Source organism: Oncorhynchus tshawytscha, linkage group LG22, assembly GCF_018296145.1.
Source record: "Oncorhynchus tshawytscha isolate Ot180627B linkage group LG22, Otsh_v2.0, whole genome shotgun sequence".
Classification (NCBI taxonomy): domain Eukaryota; kingdom Metazoa; phylum Chordata; class Actinopteri; order Salmoniformes; family Salmonidae; genus Oncorhynchus; species Oncorhynchus tshawytscha.
Window position 1 is genome coordinate 36,982,486 of NC_056450.1, and position 23,529 is coordinate 37,006,014.

Below are 23,529 nucleotides of genomic sequence, written 5' to 3' on the forward strand. Positions count from 1 at the left end.
ACACTTTACCTTCTGTCATTGAGGCTGATAAATCCCTCGTTAAACCTGTCCACTACGGTGCTCAACATGAAACTGGCATCGTTGGCAAAGTCCAGGTCCCGGATCTCCATCACTGGCACTGACACGATGGCAAAAGCCTCCTTATCCTCTTTGGTAGGACAGGTGCCCAGCTGAGAGAGGGACATGGAACAGAAAAACTGTCTGTTGTCTGACAGGAAGTCAGTGTCAAGTGACAGTGAGTTTACAACAAACAGCCGGTACTTACCATGAGTCTAATAGGTCTCTCCTCATCTATATCTATGGGCACGTTGGTACTCTGTATCCACGTGTTGGTGCATAGGTGTCTGAGGCGCACATACGAATTCCTGAGAGGAAGAAAGTTTACAATAGAGAGCCAGTGAAACATACTGTATGTCTTTACTGTATGGTGCAGAGTCGATGCAGTACACTACCTTGGCACAAAGGAGTCTGTTTTCTGCAGAGTTGTGGGGTCTAGCTCAAACAAAGAGGCAATGTCATTCCCATGTGGCATAGCCGACAGCTTGTACTTGATCCTCTCGCCCAACATCTTCAGTTTTCTTCTAGTGTCCTGCTACAGAGGGCAGGGGTCAGGGTTTAAAACAGTAACACTGACTGTCAGCATTACACCGGCATGAGTAACCCTAGACAGTCAAATAATATAGTGTGCGTACCGTATCGTCGATCACCGACGTCTGGATTTCAACGCCGTCCCCTTTGTAACCCGGATTTTCCTAAAGCAACGATAACAACAGACCGATGCTCTATGAGGTAAAACGACCCGTCTCTACCTCAATTTAAATTAACAACATCACTACAATGAACCACAACGTGGTGACTAAAAGCCATGGTCCAATAAGCAGTATTTATCAGGGTGTTACCTCAGCTGCCAGGTAACTTCCTGTGGCAAGGTGTTTAAAACGATAGAGAGTGTTCCAGTGTCCGGCCCCTCCTCGACAGGGATCATGATGCACCACCTTGTGGGGGTGGGGGGGGACTCACACCATCAAAAACAAACCTCAGGTCATTCCTTAAACCATTTAGCTACGGTACAACATAGCATATTGTGTGTGTGTGTGTGTGTGTGTGTACCAACCTCCACTTCCCACAGGGCATTGGAGCTGGTGGCAGAGGTAGCAGACTGGCGCAGGGTGGTACGGAGGAACACATGCAGCTTGACCTTGTACTCGTCACAGGTCAGGAACTTCTCCTGCTCCGCATGGAACAACCGCACCACATCCCCCTGACAGGACACAGCAGCAAAGTGATGCGTTCATCTCAAGCTGGAGGTTCTAATGCTATTATTTGTGTTAGGCTGTGAGAGTGAAGAAGAAATCGATCACAGTGATAGAAGGACGTCAAGGACGTTACAGGAGACTTACTCCTTTCAAGACCTCATCCTTATGGTCACTGAACATCATGAACAGGTTGATCTTCCAGCTAGTGTTGCTGTTCACAGAGTTCACCTGCAGAGGGACACACACACACACACCATGGCACACCTGTTGCATCTACAGTAGACTCATCTGGATAACCCAGAGCTAAAATCTCAAAACGAGTAGATCTGTTTCACAAGAGATTAACATTACAGCTATTCATCATTGCCGTCAGTAACAACTGTTTTGTTTGTGTGTGTGTGTGTGTGTGTGTGTGTGTGTGTGTGTTCGGTGCGTGGGTGGGTGTGACAGGAAGAAGCCTCACTCTTCCAGAGAGTTTGCCACGGATGAATCAGACGATGTGGTTATGACGACAGAACTCTCCATTACCTCTTTGCATCCAGTGTGGTCGGAGAGCTCATAGTTGCTGGCGTGTAGGGGCTGGCCTGCATTCACTGGGTTCAGGATCACCTTGTCTCCCACCACTACCTGCAGAACAACACATGACCAGACTGGTTGCGGTTATGTACCTTGGATGACTGATAATTCCAATGCTATAATTGGCAGTATCCTTCTGGATAGTGGTTATGGTACTTTTCTTGGTGAAGCTAACATTTAGGTTTGTGTGTATTAATGTCATTTTGAGTCTGTATTGTAATACGAGTTAGTTGAGTTACATTGTCTCCGTTGGCCCTTAGCTTCCAGAAGGGTTGGATGAACATCCAGGAGCCCTCATTCCCCGTCCCGTCCAGGGTGACCCGCATGGCATTCTTCTCCAGCAGGGCAGGCAGACGCTTATTCACAGTCAGGTATTTATTACTCTTCATATGCAGAAGCTGTCAGCCAGGATACGTAACACACAAAAAGACAGGCACACAGGCCACTGTTAAAACCTCCCCAAAAAAATCACTCACTTTCATATCATGTCTGTGATAATGTGCTGTTATGACAGTAGGTTGACATGGATAGAATGCACCACTATCCTATCAAGAATGGGAATCAGCCAGTCAGGAAGGGAACCACTTAAGAAAGCATGGTTGGAAGACCAAGATGAATAGTACTAAAACCATGTATCGACAGACAGGATTCCCACCAGATGTTGTCATTCAGAGACTATGCTGTCTCAGACATTTCAATAGGAGATACTGAAGAGGAAAGTAGCACACCTGTCCTCGCTGAAGCTTATTATGGTTAAAAAGACATTAAAAAAGGAGAATTAGGGTTGTAAACTTCCTGGGAATTTTCAATCAATTCCCTGGTTTTCCCAGAAATCCTGGTTGGAGGATTATGTATTTCCTGCTTATTCCCTCCAACTGGGATTCCCGGAAACCAGGGAATTTATTGAACATTCACAGAATTTTACAACCCTAAGGAGAATAAAGGACTGGGGGAAACCTGAGGAAGGGTGAGGGTGTGTCCAGACCTTAGAAGAACATCAGTAAATCCCCAAAGCTAAATTAGACCTTACTTCCTAGAAGATAAAGTGACTCAGCAGGTTAGTTGTACTGCATTGTATGCTTGTCATTGTGATAACCCCAAGGTGTGCTGTGTGTACTCGCTGCACAGCCATTAACAGATTACAGCTAGTGATCTCCAGAGAGACAGACTCCCCTTTTGTCTTCAACCCTCCCCTACCTCTCCCCAATCAGTCCATCAGAAGGACATCTACACTACACAGTTGAATCACACCTATAATGTCTGCCCAGATCAGCGAGGGCTCCTAACATTGACTCTTCACTGTGTGTCCCACCATTCTGTAAGTGTATTCATCTTCAGATAGCTAGGTGGGACAACCACATATCAGGGTCATTGTAAGTGTATTCATCTTCAGATAGCTAGGTGGGACAACCACATATCAGGGTCATTGTAAGTGTATTCATCTTCAGATAGCTAGGTGGGACAACCACATATCAGGGTCATTGTAAGATACACAACCCAACCAAGCCGCACTGCTTCTTAACACAGCGCGCATCCAACCCGGATGCTAGCCGCACCGATGTGACGGAGGAAACACCGTGCACCTGGCGACCTTGGTTAGCGCGCACTGCGCCCGGCCCGCCACAGGAGTCGCTGGTGCGCGATGAGACAAGGATATCCCTACTGGCCAAGCCCTCCCTAACCCGGATGACGCTAGGCCAATTGTGCGTCGTCGCCGGTTACGACAGAGCCTGGGCGCAAACCCAGAGTCTATGGTGGCACAGCTGGCGCTGCTGTACAGCGCCCTTAACCACTGCGCCACCCAGGAGGCCCCAGAATGTTTGTTTCTTAACATTCTCCAAACTATTTGAGAAACATTCCCAACGTCAAACCAGTTGGAGAACAATCCTAGAACACTACTAAAATGTAAATTCAATGTAAACACGTTTGAACTTTTAGGAAAAGTTCTGTTAATTAAAAGTAAATACCTAGAAAATAATGTTTGTCATTTAATGTGTTGAGAATGTTCCAAAGCCAAGCAACTATCCTGCACCATTTCCCAGAACGTTGTGGGAAGGTTGTAACATAACCTTAGGACAACCACACTCTCACCAAGCTCTAAGTGACATGGTTCTGTGAACGCTGTCTGCTCGCTGGGTGCATACTTGCTGAAAGTGATTCAACACACAGGTATTCTGGGACCACTCCCTGATCGATACTGTGCAGGTGTGCTCAAACCCTTTACCAGACACATTACTGACTGGTGATCTGCAGACCCATCACACTGACAATGTGCAGGTGTGCTCAAGCTTCCCTTCAGGTACAAGACCAGCCATTCATTGACATCGGCCTAATCCAATTGCATTACGCTGCTGCTACTCTCTTATTAACTATGCATAGTCACTTTAATAAACCCACCTACATGTATATACTACCTCAATTACCTCAAATAAACGGTGCCCCCACACATTGACTCTGTACCAGTACCCCCTGTATATAGCCTCCACATTGACTCTGTACCAGTACCCCTGTATATAGCCTCCACATTGACTCGGTACCAGTACCCCTGTATATAGCCTCCACATTGACTCTGTACCGGTACCACCTGTATATAGCCTCCACATTGACTCTGTACCGGTACCCCCTGTATATAGCCTCCACATTGACTCTGTACCGGTACCCCTGTATATAGCCTCCACATTGACTCTGTACCAGTCTCCCTGTATATAGCCTCCACATTGACTCTGTACCAGTCTCCCTGTATATAGCCTCCACATTGACTCTGTACCAGTACCCCCTGTATATAGCCTCCACATTGACTCTGTACCGGTCTCCCTGTATATAGCCTCCACATTGACTCTGTACCAGTACCCCCTGTATATAGCCTCCACATTGACTCTGTACCGGTACCCCTGTATATAGCCTCCACATTGACTCTGTACCGGTACCCCCTGTATATAGTCTCCACATTGACTCTGTACCGGTACCACCTGTATATAGCCTCCACATTGACTCTGTACCGGTACCCCCTGTATATAGCCTCCACATTGACTCTGTACCAGTACCCCCTGTATATAGCCTCCACATTGACTCTGTACCGGTCTCCCTGTATATAGCCTCCACATTGACTCTGTACCAGTACCCCCTGTATATAGCCTCCACATTGACTCTGTACCGGTACCCCCTGTATATAGCCTCCACATTGACTCTGTACCGGTACCCCCTGTATATAATCTCCACATTGACTCTGTACCGGTACCACCTGTATATAGCCTCCACATTGACTCTGTACCGGTCTCCCTGTATATAGCCTCCACATTGACTCTGTACCAGTACCCCCTGTATATAGCCTCCACATTGACTCTGTACCGGTACCCCCTGTATATAGCCTCCACATTGACTCTGTACCGGTACCCCTGTATATAATCTCCACATTGACTCTGTACCGGTACCACCTGTATATAGCCTCCACATTGACTCTGTACCGGTACCCCCTGTATATAGCCTCCACATTGACTCTGTACCAGTACCCCCTGTATATAGCCTCCACATTGACTCTGTACCGGTCTCCCTGTATATAGCCTCCACATTGACTCTGTACCAGTCTCCCTGTATATAGCCTCCACATTGACTCTGTACCAGTCTCCCTGTATATAGCCTCCACATTGACTCTGTACCGGTCTCCCTGTATATAGCCTCCACATTGACTCTGTACCAGTCTCCCTGTATATAGCCTCCACATTGACTCTGTACCAGTCTCCCTGTATATAGCCTCCACATTGACTCTGTACCAGTCTCCTGTATATAGCCTCCACATTGACTCTGTACCGGTACCCCCTGTATATAGCCTCCACATTGACTCTGTACCGGTCTCCTGTATATAGCCTCCACATTGACTCTGTACCAGTACCCCCTGTATATAGCCTCCACATTGACTCTGTACCGGTCTCCCTGTATATAGCCTCCACATTGACTCTGTACCAGTCTCCCTGTATATAGCCTCCACATTGACTCTGTACCGGTCTCCCTGTATATAGCCTCCACATTGACTCTGTACCAGTCTCCCTGTATATAGCCTCCACATTGACTCTGTACCAGTCTCCCTGTATATAGCCTCCACATTGACTCTGTACCAGTCTCCCTGTATATAGCCTCCACATTGACTCTGTACCAGTCTCCCTGTATATAGCCTCCACATTGACTCTGTACCGGTACCCCCTGTATATAGCCTCCACATTGACTCTGTACCGGTCTCCTGTATATAGCCTCCACATTGACTCTGTACCAGTACCCCCTGTATATAGCCTCCACATTGACTCTGTACCAGTACCCTCTGTATATAGTCTCCACATTGACTCTGTACCAGTACCCCCTGTATATAGCCTCCACATTGACTCTGTACCAGTACCCCCTGTATACAGCCTCCACATTGACTCTGTACCAGTACCCCCTGTATATAGCCTCACTATTGTTATTTACTGCTGCTCTTTAAATTATTTGTTACTTTTATCTCACTTTTTTTTGTGGGTATTTTCTTAAAACTGCATTCTTGGTTAGGGGCTCGTAAGTAAGCATTTCACTGTAAGGTCTACTACACCTGTTGTGTTTGGCGCATGTGACAAATACAATTTGATTTGATTTGTTTGATGTATTTGATATTGTTCCACTCATTCCCCTCCAGAGATTACCACAAGCCCATCCTCCCCAGTTAAGGTGCCACCAACCTCCTGTGCTCAACAGTGCTGCTGGGAATGCAGACCTTACCTGAATGTGTGCTGCTGGGAATGCAGACCTTACCTGAATGTGTGCTGCTGGGAATGCAGACCTTACCTGAATGTGTGCTGCTGGGAATGCAGACCGTACCTGAATGTGTGCTGCTGGGAATGCAGACCTTACCTGAATGTGTGCTGCTGGGAATGCAGACCTTACCTGAATGTGTGCTGCTGGGAATGCAGACCTTACCTGAATGTGTGCTGCTGGGAATGCAGACCTTACCTGAATGTGTGCTGCTGGGAATGCAGACCTTACCTGAATGTGTGCTGCTGGGAATGCAGACCTTACCTGAATGTGTGCTGCTGGGAATGCAGACCTTACCTGAATGTGTGCTGCTGGGAATGCAGACCTTACCTGAATGTGTGCTGCTGGGAATGCAGACCTTACCTGAATGTGTGCTGCTGGGAATGCAGGCCTTACCTGAATGTGTGCTGCTGGGAATGCAGACCTTACCTGAATGTGTGCTGCTGGGAATGCAGACCTTACCTGAATGTGTGCTGCTGGGAATGCAGACCTTACCTGAATGTGTGCTGCTGGGAATGCAGACCTTACCTGAATGACAGTGCCGTATTTTACTACATCGCCATGGACCTTCTTGTTTTCGGTCTCGTTCTGTTTTTGCTCCAGATTAGAGGCATGCTGTGAAGAAAAAGGAAAGGTTTCATCAATGTACTGTTTCTAACCTGGCGGTATGACCCTTGTTCTACTGCCTCTAACCTGATGGTATGACCCTTGTTCTACTGTTTCTAGCCTGGTGTTATGACCCTTGTAAGTATCTTTTACCTGTAGTTTCTGAAGTAGCACCACATCAGCAATCTTGTCCTTCTCATGCTTGGCCTGCTTGGCTTTCCAGAACTGTTTCTGTGCAGAGTAGCGGTTCATGGGACACACTTTGAAGAGGCAGTCTAAGACAAAATAGTGTGATTAAAGAGTTAAGATTGCTAATAAGGGGACTGGTGAGTATTCAATGTTGTAGATGTTTTGGTTTAAAATATTAAAAACTTGTTTAATATGATATATGTGTGTGTGTGTGTGTGTGGGGGGGGCTAGTGAGGCACTGTTTTACGATTACTATGCCAAGATGGCTGCCACTCTCCTGAGCATCTATGTACTTTATAGCAAAGATGAGCTGTGTCACTGTCTGAGCAAATGTATATCGCTTCCACATTAAATGAATAGTTTGCTTAGGGAAGAAGAAAACTATAATTTGCCCCACACCCACCATAAGGGAGAGTGGATCTGGGTGTCAGGTAAATATTGACTCTCCTCATCCTCAGAGGGATATCCTGTTTATTAAAGGAGCCTAATACTAATATTGGAGATGAAGGACATCATCTGACGGTCTATGTGCTCTGCTCTGTGAGTACAGTAGTTGTTACCTGTCACACAGGTCTAGCAGGGAGGTTATATCAGCACCATAACTACAAACATCCTTAAAATGCATGTCGCCCCCCTCAGCAATATTGAAATGTCAACTTTGATACAGTCGAGTTGTGGCAGGCACTGGAGGCTGTAGCACCTTAATTGGGGAGGACGGGGCTCGTGGTAATGGCTGGAGTGGAATTAGTGGAATGCTATCAAATACATCAAACATGATCTTCTATGTGTTTGAAACCATTCCATTCCATTCGCTCCATTCTGGCCATTATTATGATCAGTCCTCCCATCACCAGCCTCCAGTGGTAGCAGGATAAATCTTTATAAAAGGGAATCATGCAAACTACTGACAGAATTTTAGTCATATAAAAACCATCATATGGGAAACAATTATAGTGTTATTAGACTGTAATGGACAGTATTGCTGAGGCTTCTGGGGCAACAATATGTTTACTTCAATGGGCAAGTTGTCTTGTCTGTTTAAACGGAGATCCAAGGAGTATGACATCAATGAACCTTCGATCAGACAGAAATGCACGGAATGCGTGTCACCCCAGTGATGGAATCGGAGACAACTAAGTGTGGGTTAGGGAAAAAAAAGTGTATGCGGTCTTCATTTGGAGTCTGTTCTCTCTGGTGCCCATATCAAGCTGAGTAGGCAGAGCTGTACATTCCCCGTATGTCACAGTCATGGGCACACTGAGTCACAAGCAAACACACAACAACATATTGTGAATCACTCTCACAAACACATAGGGAAGTACGCATGCACACATGTACATAACACTCCCACAATGCACCCACACACTACATTGTAGGCCTAAAAAAAAATGTGAATACTAATCTGACCTCTGAACTTCTTGGGGGGATTGTCCAGGTCCCCTGCAGCTGGCTCTACCACACATCTGTCATCCACTAACCTGGGGAGAAACACAACACACAGGAGATCAACACTTGCACTGCAGTGTTTGTTGACGTACCCCTGAAATCCACAGCTTTCCCCCCCACACTTCCCCTCTAAATCAGGGACTGAATTAGACCTGGCACACCAGGTGGGGGATTCCCCTCTAATCAGGGACTGAATTAGACCTGGCACACCAGGTGGGTGATTCCCCTCTAATCAGGGACTGAATTAGACCTGGCACACCAGGTGGGTGATTCCCCTCTAATCAGGGACTGAATTAGACCTGGCACACCAGGTGGGTGATTCCCCTCTAATCAGGGACTGAAATAGACCTGGCACACCAGGTGGGTGCAATGAATTATCAGGTAGAAAAGAAAAACAGCAGTAGTCCAGCCCTCGTGGGGTAAGACTGTAATAACACCATGATATGCATAATGACAACATACGGCAAAGTTAATGTTGTGACACTAATGTCCTTATGCAGAAACCATCTACATGGATTTACTCCAGGTCTCATTGTGGTCAGACTTCAGTAGCTAACCACTGTAAGAGAAAGTGACTTAAAGGACTTGCTAGTGACGTAGCCCTTTCCTGCAGTCAAATGACCTAGTAGCCTCATGGGTGGAATGTTAATATTTTTCATAATCAACAAAAATATATTTTGGGCTGAAAATCTGGTGTTTCTATGTCAAACTGTTTTGTCATATTTCAGTCTTCTGAGATGTACAGTGGGGCAAAAAAGTATTTTAGTCAGCCACCAATTGTGCAAGTTCTCCCACTTAAAAAGATGAGAGAGACCTGTAATTTTCATCATAGGTACACTTCAACTATGACAGACAAAATGAGAAAAAAAATCCAGAAAATCACATTGTATGATTTTTAATGAATTTATTTGCAAATTATGGTGGAAAATAAGTATTTGGTCACCTACAAACAAGCAAGATTTCTGGCTCTCACAGACCTGTAACTTCTTCTTTAAGAGGCTCCTCTGTCCTCCACTCGTTACCTGTACTATTGGCACCTGTTTGAACTTATCAGTATAAAAGACACCTGTCCACAACCTCAAACAGTCACACTCCAAACTCCACTATGGCCAAGACCAAAGAGCTGTCAAAGGACACCAGAAACAAAATTGTAGACTTGCACCAGGCTGGGAAGACTGAATCTGCAATAGGTAAGCAGCTTGGTTTGAAGAAATCAACTGTGGGAGCAATTATTAGGAAATGGAAGACATACAAGAACACTGATAATCTCCTTCGATCTGGGGCTCCACGCAAGATCTCACCCCGTGGGGTCAAAATGATCACAAGAACGGTGAGCAAAAACTGCCCGGGCAACGAAGGAGTGGCTTCGTAAGAAGCACTTCAAGGTCCTGGAGTGGCTTAGCCAGTCTCCAGATCTCAACCCCATAGAAAATCTTTGGAGGGAGTTGAAAGTCCGTGTTGCCCAGCAACAGCCCCAAAACATCACTGCTCTAGAGGAGATCTGCATGGAGGAATGGGCCAAAATACCAGCAACAGTGTGTGAAAACCTTGTGAAGACTTACAGAAAACGTTTGACCTCTGTCATTGCCAACAAAGGGTATATAACAAAGTATTGAGATAAACTTTTGTTATTGACCAAATACTTATTTTCCACCATAATTTGCAAATAAATTCATTAAAAATCCTACAATGTGATTTTCTGGATTTTTTTCCCTCATTTTGTCTGTCATACTTGAAGTGTACCTATGATGAAAATTACAGGCCTCTCATCTTTTTAAGTGGGAGAACTTTCACAATTGGTGGCTGACTAAATACTTTTTTTGCCCCACTGTATATAAAGTGTAATATTTGAATGCAAACTCAAGACAAAGGAGATGATTGTGGTCTACAGGAAAAGGAGGGCCGAGCACGCCCCCATTCTCATCGACGGGGCTGTAGTGGAGCAGGTTGAGAGTTTCAAGAGAGTTTCAAGTTCCTTGGTGTCCACATCACCAACAAACAAACATGGTCCAAGCACACCAAGACAGTCGTGAAGAGGGCACGACAAAACCTATTCCCCCTCAGGAGACTGAAAAGGTTTGGCGTGGGTCCTCAGATCCTCAAAAGGTTCAACAGCTGCATCACTGCCTGGTATGGCAACTGCTTGGACTCCGACCGCAAGGTACTACAAACAGTAGTGCGTATGGCCCAGTACATCACTGGGGCCAAGCTTCCTGCCATCCAGGACCTCTATACCAGGCGGTGTCAGAGGAAGGCCCTAAAAATTGTCAAAGACTCCAGCCACCCTAGTCAGAGACTGTTCTCTCTGCTTCCGCACGGCAAGCGGTACCGGAGCGCCAAGTCTAGGTGCAAGAGGCTTCTAAACAGCTTCTACCCCCAAGCCATAAGACTCCTGAACATCTAATCAAAAGGCTACCCAGACTATTTGCACCCCCCCTCTTTTACACTGCTACTACTCTGTTATTATCTATGCAATTGTCACTTTAATAACTCTACCTACATGTACAAACTACCTAAATTATCTAGACTAACCGGTGCCCCCGCACATCAACTTTGTACCGTTACCCCCTGTATATAGCCTCCACATTGACTCTGTACTGGTACCCCCTGTATATAGCCTCCACATTGACTCTGTACTGGTACCCCCTGTATATAGCCTCCACATTGACTCTGTACCGTAACACCCTGTATATAGCCTCCACATTGACTCTGTACCGGTACCCCCTGTATATAGCTTCCACATCGACTCTGTACCGTAACACCCTGTATATAGCCTCCACATTGACTCTGTACCGGTACCCCCTGTATATAGCCTCCACATTGACTCTGTACCGGTAACACCTGTATATAGCCTCCACACTGACTCTGTACTGGTAACACCCTGTATATAGCCTCCACATTGACTCTGTACCGTAACACCCTGTATATAGTCTCCACATTGACTCTTTACCGTAACACCCTGTATATAACCTCCACATTGACTCTGTACCATAACACCCTGTATATAACCTCCACATTGACTCTGTACCGTAACACCCTGTATATAACCTCCACATTGACTCTGTACCGTAACACCCTGTATATAACCTCCACATTGACTCTGTACCGTAAATCAAATCAAATCAAATCAAATTTTATTTGTCACATACACATGGTTAGCAGATGTTAATTACTTTTAGCGAAATTTTGTGCTTTTTCTTAAAATGCAGTAATAAGGGCTTCTAACTAACAATTCCAAAAAAACTACTGTCATACACAGTGTAAGGGGCAAAGAATATGTACATAAGGATATATGAATGAGTGATGGTACAGAGCAGCATAGGCAAGATACAGTAGATGATATCGAGTACAGTATATACATATGAGATAAGTATGTAAACCAAGTGGCATAGTTAAAGTGGCTAGTGATACATGTATTACATAAGGATGTAAGGACGTAACACCCTGTATATAACCTCCACATTGACTCTGTACCATAACACCCTGTATATAGCCTCGCTGCTGTTATTTTACTGCTGCTCTTTCATTATTTATTACTTTTACTTTTTAGGTATTTTTCTTAAAACTGCATTGTTGGTTAAGGGCTTGTAAGTAAGCAGTACACTAAGGTCTACTACACCTGTTGTATTCGGCGCATGTGACAAATAAAATGTGATTTCATTTGAAACTCAAAATGGAATATATTTCAACACTATCTGTCATGGCGTCTTCTTTTTTTTAAGCCCATATGTCACATTCTGACCGTAGTTCCTTTGTTTTGTCTGTGTTTTAGTATGGTCAGGACGTGACATATGGGCTTAAAAAAAGAAGACGCCATGACAGATATAGTGGGCAGTCTGTGTTGGTTTATGTGTTCGGCCTAGTATGGTTCTCAATCAGAGGCAGGTGTCGTTAGTTGTCTCTGATGGAGAATCATACTTAGGTTTCCACCTGTGTTTCGTGGGTGTTTATTTTCTGTTCAGTGTTTTTCCAGCACCATTCAGGACTGTTACCACGCTGCACCTTGGTCCTCACCTCCTTCCACCTACGATGTTCGTTACACCATAACCATGTGTGTGAGGTGTATACTTTTGTTTCAAAGTAGATTTGTTTAAGACTACCCTGATTTGGCCCACTGCAGTAAAAGATTAAAGGTCTTGCTAATGACTAGTGACTTAACCCCCTAGAGCCGATGTCCCCGCCCTGCGCAAATCGAATTAGCATAATAATAACTACAACAAATCCCCATAAAAATCTGTCAGTTTCAACTGGGGACATGTTTTTCTTTTTGCATCCACTGATGTCGCAATTCCGCATCTGAGGTGAAAAGTGACAGAGCTACAGTGGTGTTTGTCAGACCATGAGACAGCCCATCTGAGGTGAAATGTGACAGAGCTACAGTGGTGTTTGTCAGACCATGAGACAGCCCATCTGAGGTGAAATGTGACAGAGCTACAGTGGTGTTTGTCAGACCATGAGACAGCCCATCTGAGGTGAAACGTGACAGAGCTACAGTGGTGTTTGTCAGACCATGAGACAGCCCATCTGAGGTGAAATGTGACAGAGCTACAGTGGTGTTTGTCAGACCCTGAAAATCAGTCTTCTCACAAAATTGTCTGTAGAGTCTGAACGGTTAGTGTCCAAACTATTGTGACCCCTCTATGTAAAGATGAGACACTCACGAACACGTCGTTTGTTTTGCTCGAAGACGCACACAGGCCTCACAAGACTTGTCTGAAGATCTCCGGTCCCAGTTCACAAAATGAATGGGAGTATATGGGGCGGCAGGGTAGCCTAGTGGTTAGAGCGTTGGACTTGTAAACCGAAATGGTTGCAAGTTCAAATCCCTAAGCTGACAAGGTACAAATCTGTCGTTCTGCCCCTGAACAGGCAGTTAAGCCACTGTTCCTAGGCCGTCATTGAAAATAAGAATTTGTTCTTAACTGACTTGCCTAGTTAAATAAAGGTTAAAAAAATTGAGATTGCTTCGTGCCCCCCACAATATAATGACAATGTAGCCTGAACAGTGAACACTAAATGAACTGTTTATAATGTAACAATGGCTTGTCCGCAAAGCATATGTCATTTCCTGGTATGTAGACAACAGTATGTCCACTGTGATTGGCCAGAGCCGACACAGTGTCTAATGACAGACTGTTACATAATGGCCAGTGTGAGTTTTAGTTGTGGACTCTGATTAGAGCCAAAATAACTGAGTAAGATTATTCCAGATCTGTTGTTTTCCCTATATTGTTGTGAAGTGATGAACCAGGATAAAGACAGTTTCCCAAAATGACATCCATAAAGCAGATTGGATTGTATGATTGTATGATTCATGCCTTATTATCAAATTACACATGGCCTGAAAGGCCAATTGTCAGTTGATTTGAGTCAGAATTCTGTATTTTATTTTTCCTCACTGTCTCACGGTCACGGTTAAGAAAGACGGTTTAAAGACATCTGACCCAGAGTGTATTTAAACCCACGATCATGACCTCTCTGCATTTCCTTATTTAACCACCCCTCCCTCCCCACTATGGACTTCCACAAGCTGTCAGTAAACATAACGAATCCCTAGAGACCACTAGCAGCTCAGAAAACTAAATATACAAATCAAAATTAGCCTAATTACGGACTCCCTGCAGACTCTGAGCTTTCTTCGGATCATCGGTCACATCCTTCCACTTTAAAGTAAACTGTTAGCATGAATTGAACTACAGTGTGTACAGCGCCTACAGAAAGTATTCACAAACCCTGGACTTTTTCCACATTTGTTGCGTTACAAAGTGGGATTAAAATTAATTTAATTGTAATTTCTTGTCAACAATCTACACAAAATACTCTGTCAGTGGAAGAATTGTAAAAATATTTTTAAAAGAAAAAGAAACACTAATTTATATCGTGCATTCTGAAAGTATTCAGACTTTTTCCACATTTTTACATTACAGCCTTGTTTTTTTTAAATGATTACATGATTTATTTTTCCTCAACAATCTACACACAATACCCCATAATGACAAAGTGAAAAATATATATATGGATTTTTGCAAATGTAAAAAAAAAAAAAAAAAACGTATGTAAATAAGGTATTTCTGTTTGCTTTGAGACTCAAATGACCTCAGGTGCATCCTGTTTCCATTGATCATCCTTGAGATGTTTCCACAACTTGATTGGAGTCCACCTGTGGGAAATTCAATTGATTGGACATAATTTGGAAAAGCACACACCTGTCTATATAAGGTCCCACAGTTGACAGTGCATGTCAGAGCAAAAACAAAGCCATGATGTTGAAGGAATTGTCCGTAGAGCTCAGAGACAGGATTGTGTCGAGGCACAGATCTGGCGAAGGGTACCAAAAAATGTCTGCAGCATTGAAGGTCCCCAAGAACACAGTGGCCTCCATCATTCTTAAATGGAATAAGTTTGAAACCACCAAGACTCTTCCTGGAGCTGGCTGCCCAGCAAAACTGAGCAATTGGGGTGACCAAGATCCCGATCGTTACTCTGAAATAGCTCCAGAGTTCCTCTGTGGAGATGGGAGAACCTTCTAGAAGGACAACCATCTCTGCAGCACTCCAGATCAGGCCTTTATGGTAAAGTGGACAGACACAAGCCACTCCTCAGTAAAAGGCCCATGACAGCCCACTTGGAGTTTGCCAAAAGGCACCAAAAGGACTCAGACCATGAGAAACAAGATTCTGTGGTTTGATGAAACCAAGATTGAACTCTTTGGCCTCAATGCCAAGTATCCCGTCTGGAGGAAACCTGGCACCATCCCTACGGTGAAGCATGGTGGTGGCAGCATCATGCTGTGGGGATGTTTTTCAGTGGCAGGGCAATGACCCTAAGCACACAGCCAAGACGATGCAGGAGTGGCTTCGGGACAAGTCTCTGAATGTCCTTGAGTGGCCCAGCCAGAGGCCGGACTTGAACCCGATCAACATCTCTGGAGAGACCTGAAAATAGCTGTGCAGTGACGCTTCCCAACCTGACAACGCCTGAGGATCTGCAGAGAAGAATGGGAGAAACTCCCAAAATACAGCTGCTAACCTTATACTGTAGCTTCATACCCAAGAAGACTCAAGGATGTAATTGCTGCCAATGGTACTTCAACAAAGTTTTGAGTGAAGGGTCTGAATACATATGTAAGTGTTATGGACTTGAAAAAGAAATCTAAACCTGTTTTTTGTTTTGTCATTATGAGGTATTGTGTGTAGATTGAGGGGGGGGGGAGGACAATTTGATCAATTTTAGAATAAGTCTGTAATGTAACAACATGTGGAAAAAGGGGTCTGAATACTTTCCCTGAGTCAATATATGCTAGAAATACCTTAGGCTGTGAGTTTTTCTGGTTAAGTCTGAGGTTTGCATACCTGGATTGTGCAATATTTTCCCATTTTATTATTTTAAGAATTCTTCAAGCTCTGTCAAGATGGTTGTTGATCATTGCTAGACAGCCATGTCTTTCCACAGATTTTCAAGACGATTTTAATTCAAAACTGTAACTAGGCCAGTCAGGAACATTCAATGTTGTCTTGGTAAGTAACTCCGGTGTATATTTGGCCTTGCGTTTTAGGTTATTGTCTTGCTGAAAGGTAGATTTGTCTCCAAATGTCATCTAGTATTTTGCCTGTGCTTAGCTCTGTTTTTTATATTTAAAAAAACTCCCTAGTCCTTGCCAATGACAAGCATACCCATAACATGATGCAGCCACCACCACCGCCATGCTTTTGATACTCAGTGATGTGTTGTTGGATTTGCCCCAAACATGATGCTTTGTATGCAGGACATAACGTTAATTTATTTGCCACAGTTCTCTCAGTATTTTAGTGACTCATTGCAAACAGGATGCATATTTTTGGATGTTTTTATTCTGTACAGACTTCCAGCTTTTTACTCTGTCAATTAGGTTAGTATTGTGGAGTAACTACAATGTTGTTGATTCATCCTCAGTTCTCCTATTACAGACATTAAACTCTGTATCTGTTTAAAAGTCACCATTGGCCTCATGGTGAAATCCCTGAGCAGTTTCATTCCTCTCCGTCAACTGTGTTAGGAAGGACACCTGTATCGTTGTACTAACTGGGTGTATCGATACACCATCCAAAGTGTGATAACTTCACCATGCTCAAAGGGATATACATCTGCCTTTTTTTACCCATCTACCAATAGGAGCCATTATCTGAGAGGCATTGCAAAACCTCCCTGGTCTTTGTCATTGAATCTCTGTGTTTAAAATTCACTACAGAGATGTACAGAGATGGGGTAGTCATTCAAAAATGTATATCGAACACCATTATTATAGTTAGTCCATGGAAATTATTAGAATCTAAGCAAATTTTTACTCCTGAAGTTATTTAGGCTTGCCTTAACCAAGAGGTTAAACTTATTGACTGAAGACTTTTCTGCTTGTCATTATATATTTATATTATATATATATATATATATAAAAACAATTCCCCTTTGACATTATGGGGTATTGTGTGTCTAGGTTTAGTGACACAATCTACATTTAATCCATTTTAAATTCAGGCTGTAAAAGCATCAAAATGTAGAAAACGTCAAGGGGTGTGAATACTTTCTGAAGGTTGTAATCTATAGCCTATTATACTGCATGTGAGGATGTGGTCACTACAAAGCTTCTTAAAGCAGTCTGAACACTTTGGGTTGCTCCTCTTTAGAGTGCCCATAGAACCTATTACCCAAAGATGGCTGAAACATGCTGAAGTGCTATTTCCATGACAGCAGATGAAAAACACAAGACAGGCTCACAGTTCACACAATGCAGTGGAAATATGCAAAAAAAAATAAAAAAGGGGGTTTGTGTATCTAAAAGACGCTACCTGAAAGGCCAAGCTAATCCTACATCTTTACCATCGGTCTGTACATGTTTGCATGCAGAGGGTTGTCTCTGGTTAATCTCCCTATATCCCCCTCCTTCACATAATCAATGGGAGTCATCTAGCAGCCAGGTGAGGTTTGTCTACGTATTGTGGGTTCATTGCTTTGGCTAGAGGCTGGTGTGCTCCCCTGGTCATTTGCATTGCGTATGAATCACTCACAACTCAGGAATTGAGGTCTTTATAAAAACAGATTTATTTGTTCAACTTCACGGTCATTGAATTAATTCACATAGATATTGAATATCATTCAATGTGATTTTTAACTTATGCAAGATATTTGTTTTATATATATATACAACGCATTCGGAAAGTATTCTGACTCCTTGACTTTTTCTACATTTTGTTGTGTTACAGCCTCGTTCTAAAATTGATTAAATAAAAACCTCATCAATCTACACAATACAGATCTGTGCCTCGACACAATCCTGTCTCTGATCTCTACGGGCAATTCCTTCGACCTCATGGCTTGGTTTTTGCTCTGATGTGCACTGTCAACTGTGGGAACTTAAATAAACCGGTGTGTGTCTTTCCAAATCATGTCCAATCAATTGAATTTACCACAGGTGAACTCCAATCAAGTTGTATAAACATCTCAAAGATGATCAATGGAAACAGGATGCACCTGAGCTCCATTTTGAGTCTCATAGCAAAGGGTCTGAATACTTACACCTTATTAACATAAGTTGTATTTTTTAAATAAAATTGCCCAAAAATCTAAACCTGTTTTCGCATTGTCATTATGGGGTATTGTGTGTAGATTGAGGAAAATATTTTATTTAATCAATTTTAGAATAAGGCTGTAATGTAATTTTGGTGGGGAAGAAGTCAAGGGTTTGGAATATTTTCCAAATACACTGTATATATTTAAATTGCAGTATGAATACCATCAGTGGTATGCTGTTTGAATAGGCTACCATCAGTGGGTTGAAGATTTTCACCTGAGACAGAGAATGCAAAGCATGTGTGATTGAATGCAGAGCTATCATCCCTCACAAGAAGGGAGCAGGCTCTAAAACTACACAACAGAAAACAGGACCTTTGTTGAAGCTGCACCAGATGTATGTTCGTGGTTTTAAAGTCTGTGCCACTTTTAAAATGTCAGGCAGTCTAAAGCACTGCTGAGGCACCAGGCTGTGTCACAGCTGGCCGTGACCAGAAGCCCCATAGGGTGGCGCACAATTTGCCCAGCGCCGTCCGAGTTAGGGTAGGGTTTGGCTTGGGGGTACTCCTTGGCTCATCGTGCTCTAGTGACGGGCCGGGTGCCTGCAAGCTGACTTCGGTCGTCAGGCGAACGGTGTTTCCTCTGACACATTGGTGCGGCTGGCAGTGTGTTAAAAAGCAGCGCAGCTTGGCTCATGTCTCAACCTTCGTCTCTCCCGAACTCGTTGGGATTGGCAACTCGACATCACAAAATTATATTTTAAACTGTCAGGTCCCTGAGGATTTCATTCATAAACACAGATCTGCACTGTGTTCTGTCACGTGTAAATAACTCAACAGGCACCGGCGCAGATGCTGTCAACAATAGTTACAACTCATTTGTCCTGCTTCTTCTGTCCTTACAGGCATCATGCGTTATGCAGTAAGACAGACTTAAAGCATCTCTAGCTATTTAGCTCTGAAGTCCAGTATCCATGTTTTAAATATAAGTGCAGCATTTATCATCATTATTGGTCATTTTTGGCCATTGATACACAACTTAGATGTAATTTAATTCTGAAATAATATTTTATTCTGTTAAGTGTTAGAGATTTGAGGTAACCCCCCCAATACAAACTTTCTCTCTGGACAGAGACCTGATGTGAACCTAAACTGCATCACAGTCTGCTTCAAGACACTTGCTAAAAGCTATTTGTCATACTGAGCTAGAACCTTCCAATAGGCAGCCCTGTGTTGTCAGACAGTCAAATGTGTGTCCTGTCCTCGACAGAGATTTGGCATGCGTTACTCACTGCTCTATCCCTTGTTGTGACTGATTACAGCAATCATCCCAGTGTTTGAATTTATGCAAACTAAGAGACATGATTTTAGAGACATGCTGTTGTACAGTCCTCATGTGACCGACCCTGTGTTATAGACTACAATCCACTTCCCCATCGTTCCAGAAGGAAGCAATTGTGCCTCTCCACAGATGATAAATAAATTAAACATTGACCAGATATTGTTTCAAATATGACTCAGCCAGACAGTTATAGCCTACTTCGCGATAGTGAATAAATTAAGTGTGGCTAATAGGTGACTCAAGAGTCTGTTTGAACAGGCATCAGAGGCCAAGCCCTGGAGCTGTTTCAGTGGCTGCCTGGACAGGGCTCCACTCCTAGGAAAAAGCTGTTCTTTGTTTGTCCCCATAGGAGAACCCTTTTTGGTTCCAGGTAGAACCCTTTGATGGTGAAAAAGATTCTACTTGGAACTTTATATAAGTGAAAAGGTTCCACGTAGAACTTTGTATTAGTGAAAAATAGTTATTTTCAAAGGTTGTCCCATGGGGACAATTGAAGAAGCCTTTATGGTTCCAGGTAACACTTATTTAAAAAATAAAATAAAATAAAAAAAGCTTTGTGGGTGGGCAGCAGAGGCATCATGCCCATAGGGGGCACAGGGGCAAGTACTCCCTCAGATTGGTCCTGAAAATAAAATACTTTTTGTTGTTGTTGTTTCTGTGTAAAATTAAAAGCAACCTAGCTATTTTATGAGGTTGACTTTAGTTAGCCCAGATAGGTTCTCAATCTTCCAGCCTGATAGCTTTAAATGGCTTCTTGGTAGCAAGTTATCAATCACGCTAAAGTAGCTAGGTTGTCTATCTTAGCTTGCATGCCCTCTGGCAAGGCTGGTAGACTTTAGAAAAGCAAGCAATAACTAAATGTACTGAATAAGACTCACAAACCATTTACCCAGATTTTTTGCAGAGAACCATATTTTGTTTCTTTAAAAAAAATAAACCAGTCAAGGAGGATACAGACAGCTCAAGAGGTATGCTTAGATATGCAGAAAAATACATATTGTTTACATAGAATTAAGCAGGGCCTAGCACCACCCCGGAACACCCCCAGCCATCTTCACATACTTTGTGCCCCCTCAGATTTTTGCGGTGCCTGACGCCCCTGGCGGGCAGCTCCAAGTGAACACAAAGGGCACCAGAATACATCTCCTTCTCTGGCAGCAACTGGAGAAACCACAGGAAGCACTATGAATAGAGATGATTTGAAAACATCACAAATGGCAACATATTCCCTACATAGCGCACTACTTTTGACCAGAGCACAATGGGCCCTGGTCAAAAGTAGTGCACTTAATAGCGGATAGGGTGCCGTTTTGGTACAGTCCCAGGTTACCAGAGCACCTATCCGTTGGAAATCTCCAAAGAACACACTTGGAATCGCTTCCTTATCCTGACATAATTCCTACTACAATAATGGCATTCAGGCAAACAATGGAAGGGGGGCTGCAGTGTATGTGTGAACATAAACAACCTCAGGATACTGTCAGGGGAATATATCCTGGGACAAAGTTGTAGCCATGTTTTCACTGACAGAGTATTAAACCAATACTCTCTATGATCTTTTTTTCAAGGACAAGAAGACTAGAAGAAACGCACCACTACTTTAGACATTGGCGACAGGTAGCCTAGTGGTTAGAGCGTTGGACTAGTAACCGAAAGGTTGCAAGATCAAATCCCCGAGCTGACAAGGTACAAATCTGTCGGTCTGCTTCTGAACAAGACAGTTAACCCACAGTTCCTAGGCCGTCATTGAAAATAAGAATTTGTTCTTAACTGACCTGCCTAGTTAAATAAAGGTAAAATTAAAAAAACATATGCCTGCACAAAATCAGGTGAAACAACACTATTCATCAACAACAACAACAACATAGGGCAACTCTAATGCCTTGCAATGTGAAACACCGTTTAGAATGGGGCTCTCCAACCCTGTTCCTGGAGAGCTACCCTCCTGTAGGTTCACACCAGGGCTCTCAAACCCTGTTCCTGGAGAGCTACCCTCCTGTAGGTTCACACCAGGGCTCTCCAACCCTGTTCCTGGAGAGCTACCCTCCTGTAGGTTCACACCAGGGCTCTCCAACCCTGTTCCTGGAGAGCTACCCTCCTGTAGGTTTTCACTCCAACCCTGTTCCTGGAGAGCTACCCTCCTGTAGGTTTTCACTCCAACCCTGTTCCTGGAGAGCTACCGTCCTGTAGGTTTTCACTCCAACCCTGTTCCTGGAGAGCTGCCCTCCTGTAGGTTTACACTCCAACCCTGTTCCTGGAAAACCTACAGGAGGGAAGCTCTCCAGGAACAGGGTTCCTGGAGCTACCCTCCTGTAGGTTTTTTCACCCTCCTGAAAACCTACAGCTCTCCAGGAACAGGGTTGGAGTGAAAACCTACAGGAGGGTAGCTCTCCAGGAACAGGGTTGGAGTGTAAACCTACAGGAGGGTAGCTCTCCAGGAACAGGGTTGGAGAGCCCTGGCTTAAAGGATTAGTTCACTATTTTACAACTTGAAAGTAGTCTATTTGCCAGGAAAAACTGTAATCCATGGTTCAGTTTTCTAAATAGATGAAGTTTGTAATGACTAACTTTAGCCACTGCTAGCTGAAAATCAATGGAACAAAGTTGTAAAATAGTGAACTCGTTTTAATGAGCTTTTTGAACACAACAATTGTAATGTCTTACTAGAAAACAGATGTTTCCATATGGTTATGCTTGAGATCAGACTCCATGGCCATAACTTATTGTCATCAGCTGATGAAATAAACGAGGGTCTCTCAGAGACACTAAATCTCAGATGCAATGATCTCATGACTTTAATAATGTCTGGAATTGTTATAATAGCGTACTGTGCTGTGTAACATGAGCTACACAAATACATGAAGCCTAAATCATGGATTCGTGGCGTTTTGCATTTCTCTGTAAAATGAATTCACTACGCAGAGAGCAAAACTTGACATAGAGGCTACAAGAGGTGAAGGAGATAAATGTGAGTCTCGATTCGAAGTCGACCGATGAGGTAACTACCGTATGTTGAAATTAAGATCTGTCAAAATGACAAGACTGTAAATTTATAAACACAGGCAAGGTAAAGTGTTTGTATGGACATGCACATACTCACCCAAGAGTACTTATAAAACCATTGACAGAGCCCTCCGCGTAAAGGGAAACGATGTCCCCAATGTGCAAAAAGCTGGACATTGAATCCGACATCTTCGGTGTCTTTCGCGTTGACAATTATCAACTGAAATACACGTATCCTCTTCTGTATTCTCCACTTGACTGCTGCGACTTTTTGAAGCGCTACTCGTATCTGATCTTCCTCCTCGTGCACTGAGGGCTAAGAACTCTCATTCGAACTAATGAAGATTTCGTTGGAATGCACGGAGGACAATGTAGTTGATTCAAATTATAGTTTAAATTGTTTCATTAAATAAAGTTTAAAACCGAAAATGAACAATGACAACCCGATGTTAATGAAAGTAGAGAAAGTCCAAATGTGTCAGCGAAGTCCTCATGTTGACACTGCACCTGAAGACAGATAGAATTGGAACCAGGAAGTGTTATCTTGATAACTCCTCAGTTATCTGTTCTTGGTTCAGTTTTCTTCTCAGTTGCCTGTTTCTGACTGTAGAAAGTGCAAGAGAAAGATTGCGTTATACCCTCTCTTGCCTACATACATTAATACAATGAGAGTTGGTACAAATTGATGGTACAATAGGCTACTAATGTTTGTTCATCTGCTCATTATAGAGTCAATAAAAGTCAGATGATTTAAAGGGCGTCAATAAACCATAATTTAACCTATATAAACAAA

General features: G+C 43.4%; 1 protein-coding gene across 4 annotated transcripts in view; it reads right to left on the minus strand.

Annotated features, from left to right (window-relative positions):
- Positions 1-23,301, minus strand: part of LOC112221364 (inositol 1,4,5-trisphosphate receptor type 3-like) — a 62,027-nt gene extending 38,726 nt beyond the window's left edge. The window contains exons 1-13 of one of the 4 annotated variants that reach the window (XM_042304148.1): positions 22,834-23,301; positions 8,811-8,881; positions 7,368-7,489; positions 7,137-7,223; positions 2,072-2,230; positions 1,785-1,883; positions 1,401-1,484; positions 1,115-1,261; positions 900-995; positions 693-752; positions 453-589; positions 266-365; positions 10-170 (exon numbers count right to left, since the gene is read on the minus strand). In XM_042304148.1, the coding sequence (XP_042160082.1) occupies positions 10-170; positions 266-365; positions 453-589; positions 693-752; positions 900-995; positions 1,115-1,261; positions 1,401-1,484; positions 1,785-1,883; positions 2,072-2,230; positions 7,137-7,223; positions 7,368-7,489; positions 8,811-8,881; positions 22,834-22,925 (1,415 nt within the window). In that variant the 5' untranslated portion in view covers positions 22,926-23,301. Of the gene's footprint in view, positions 1-9; positions 171-265; positions 366-452; positions 593-692; positions 753-899; positions 996-1,114; positions 1,262-1,400; positions 1,485-1,784; positions 1,884-2,071; positions 2,231-7,136; positions 7,224-7,367; positions 7,490-8,810; positions 8,882-22,833 lie in introns of all 4 variants that reach the window. The other 3 variants (XM_042304149.1, XM_042304146.1, XM_042304147.1) reach the window with 3 other exon arrangements.
- Positions 23,302-23,529: the final 228 nt, after the last annotated feature.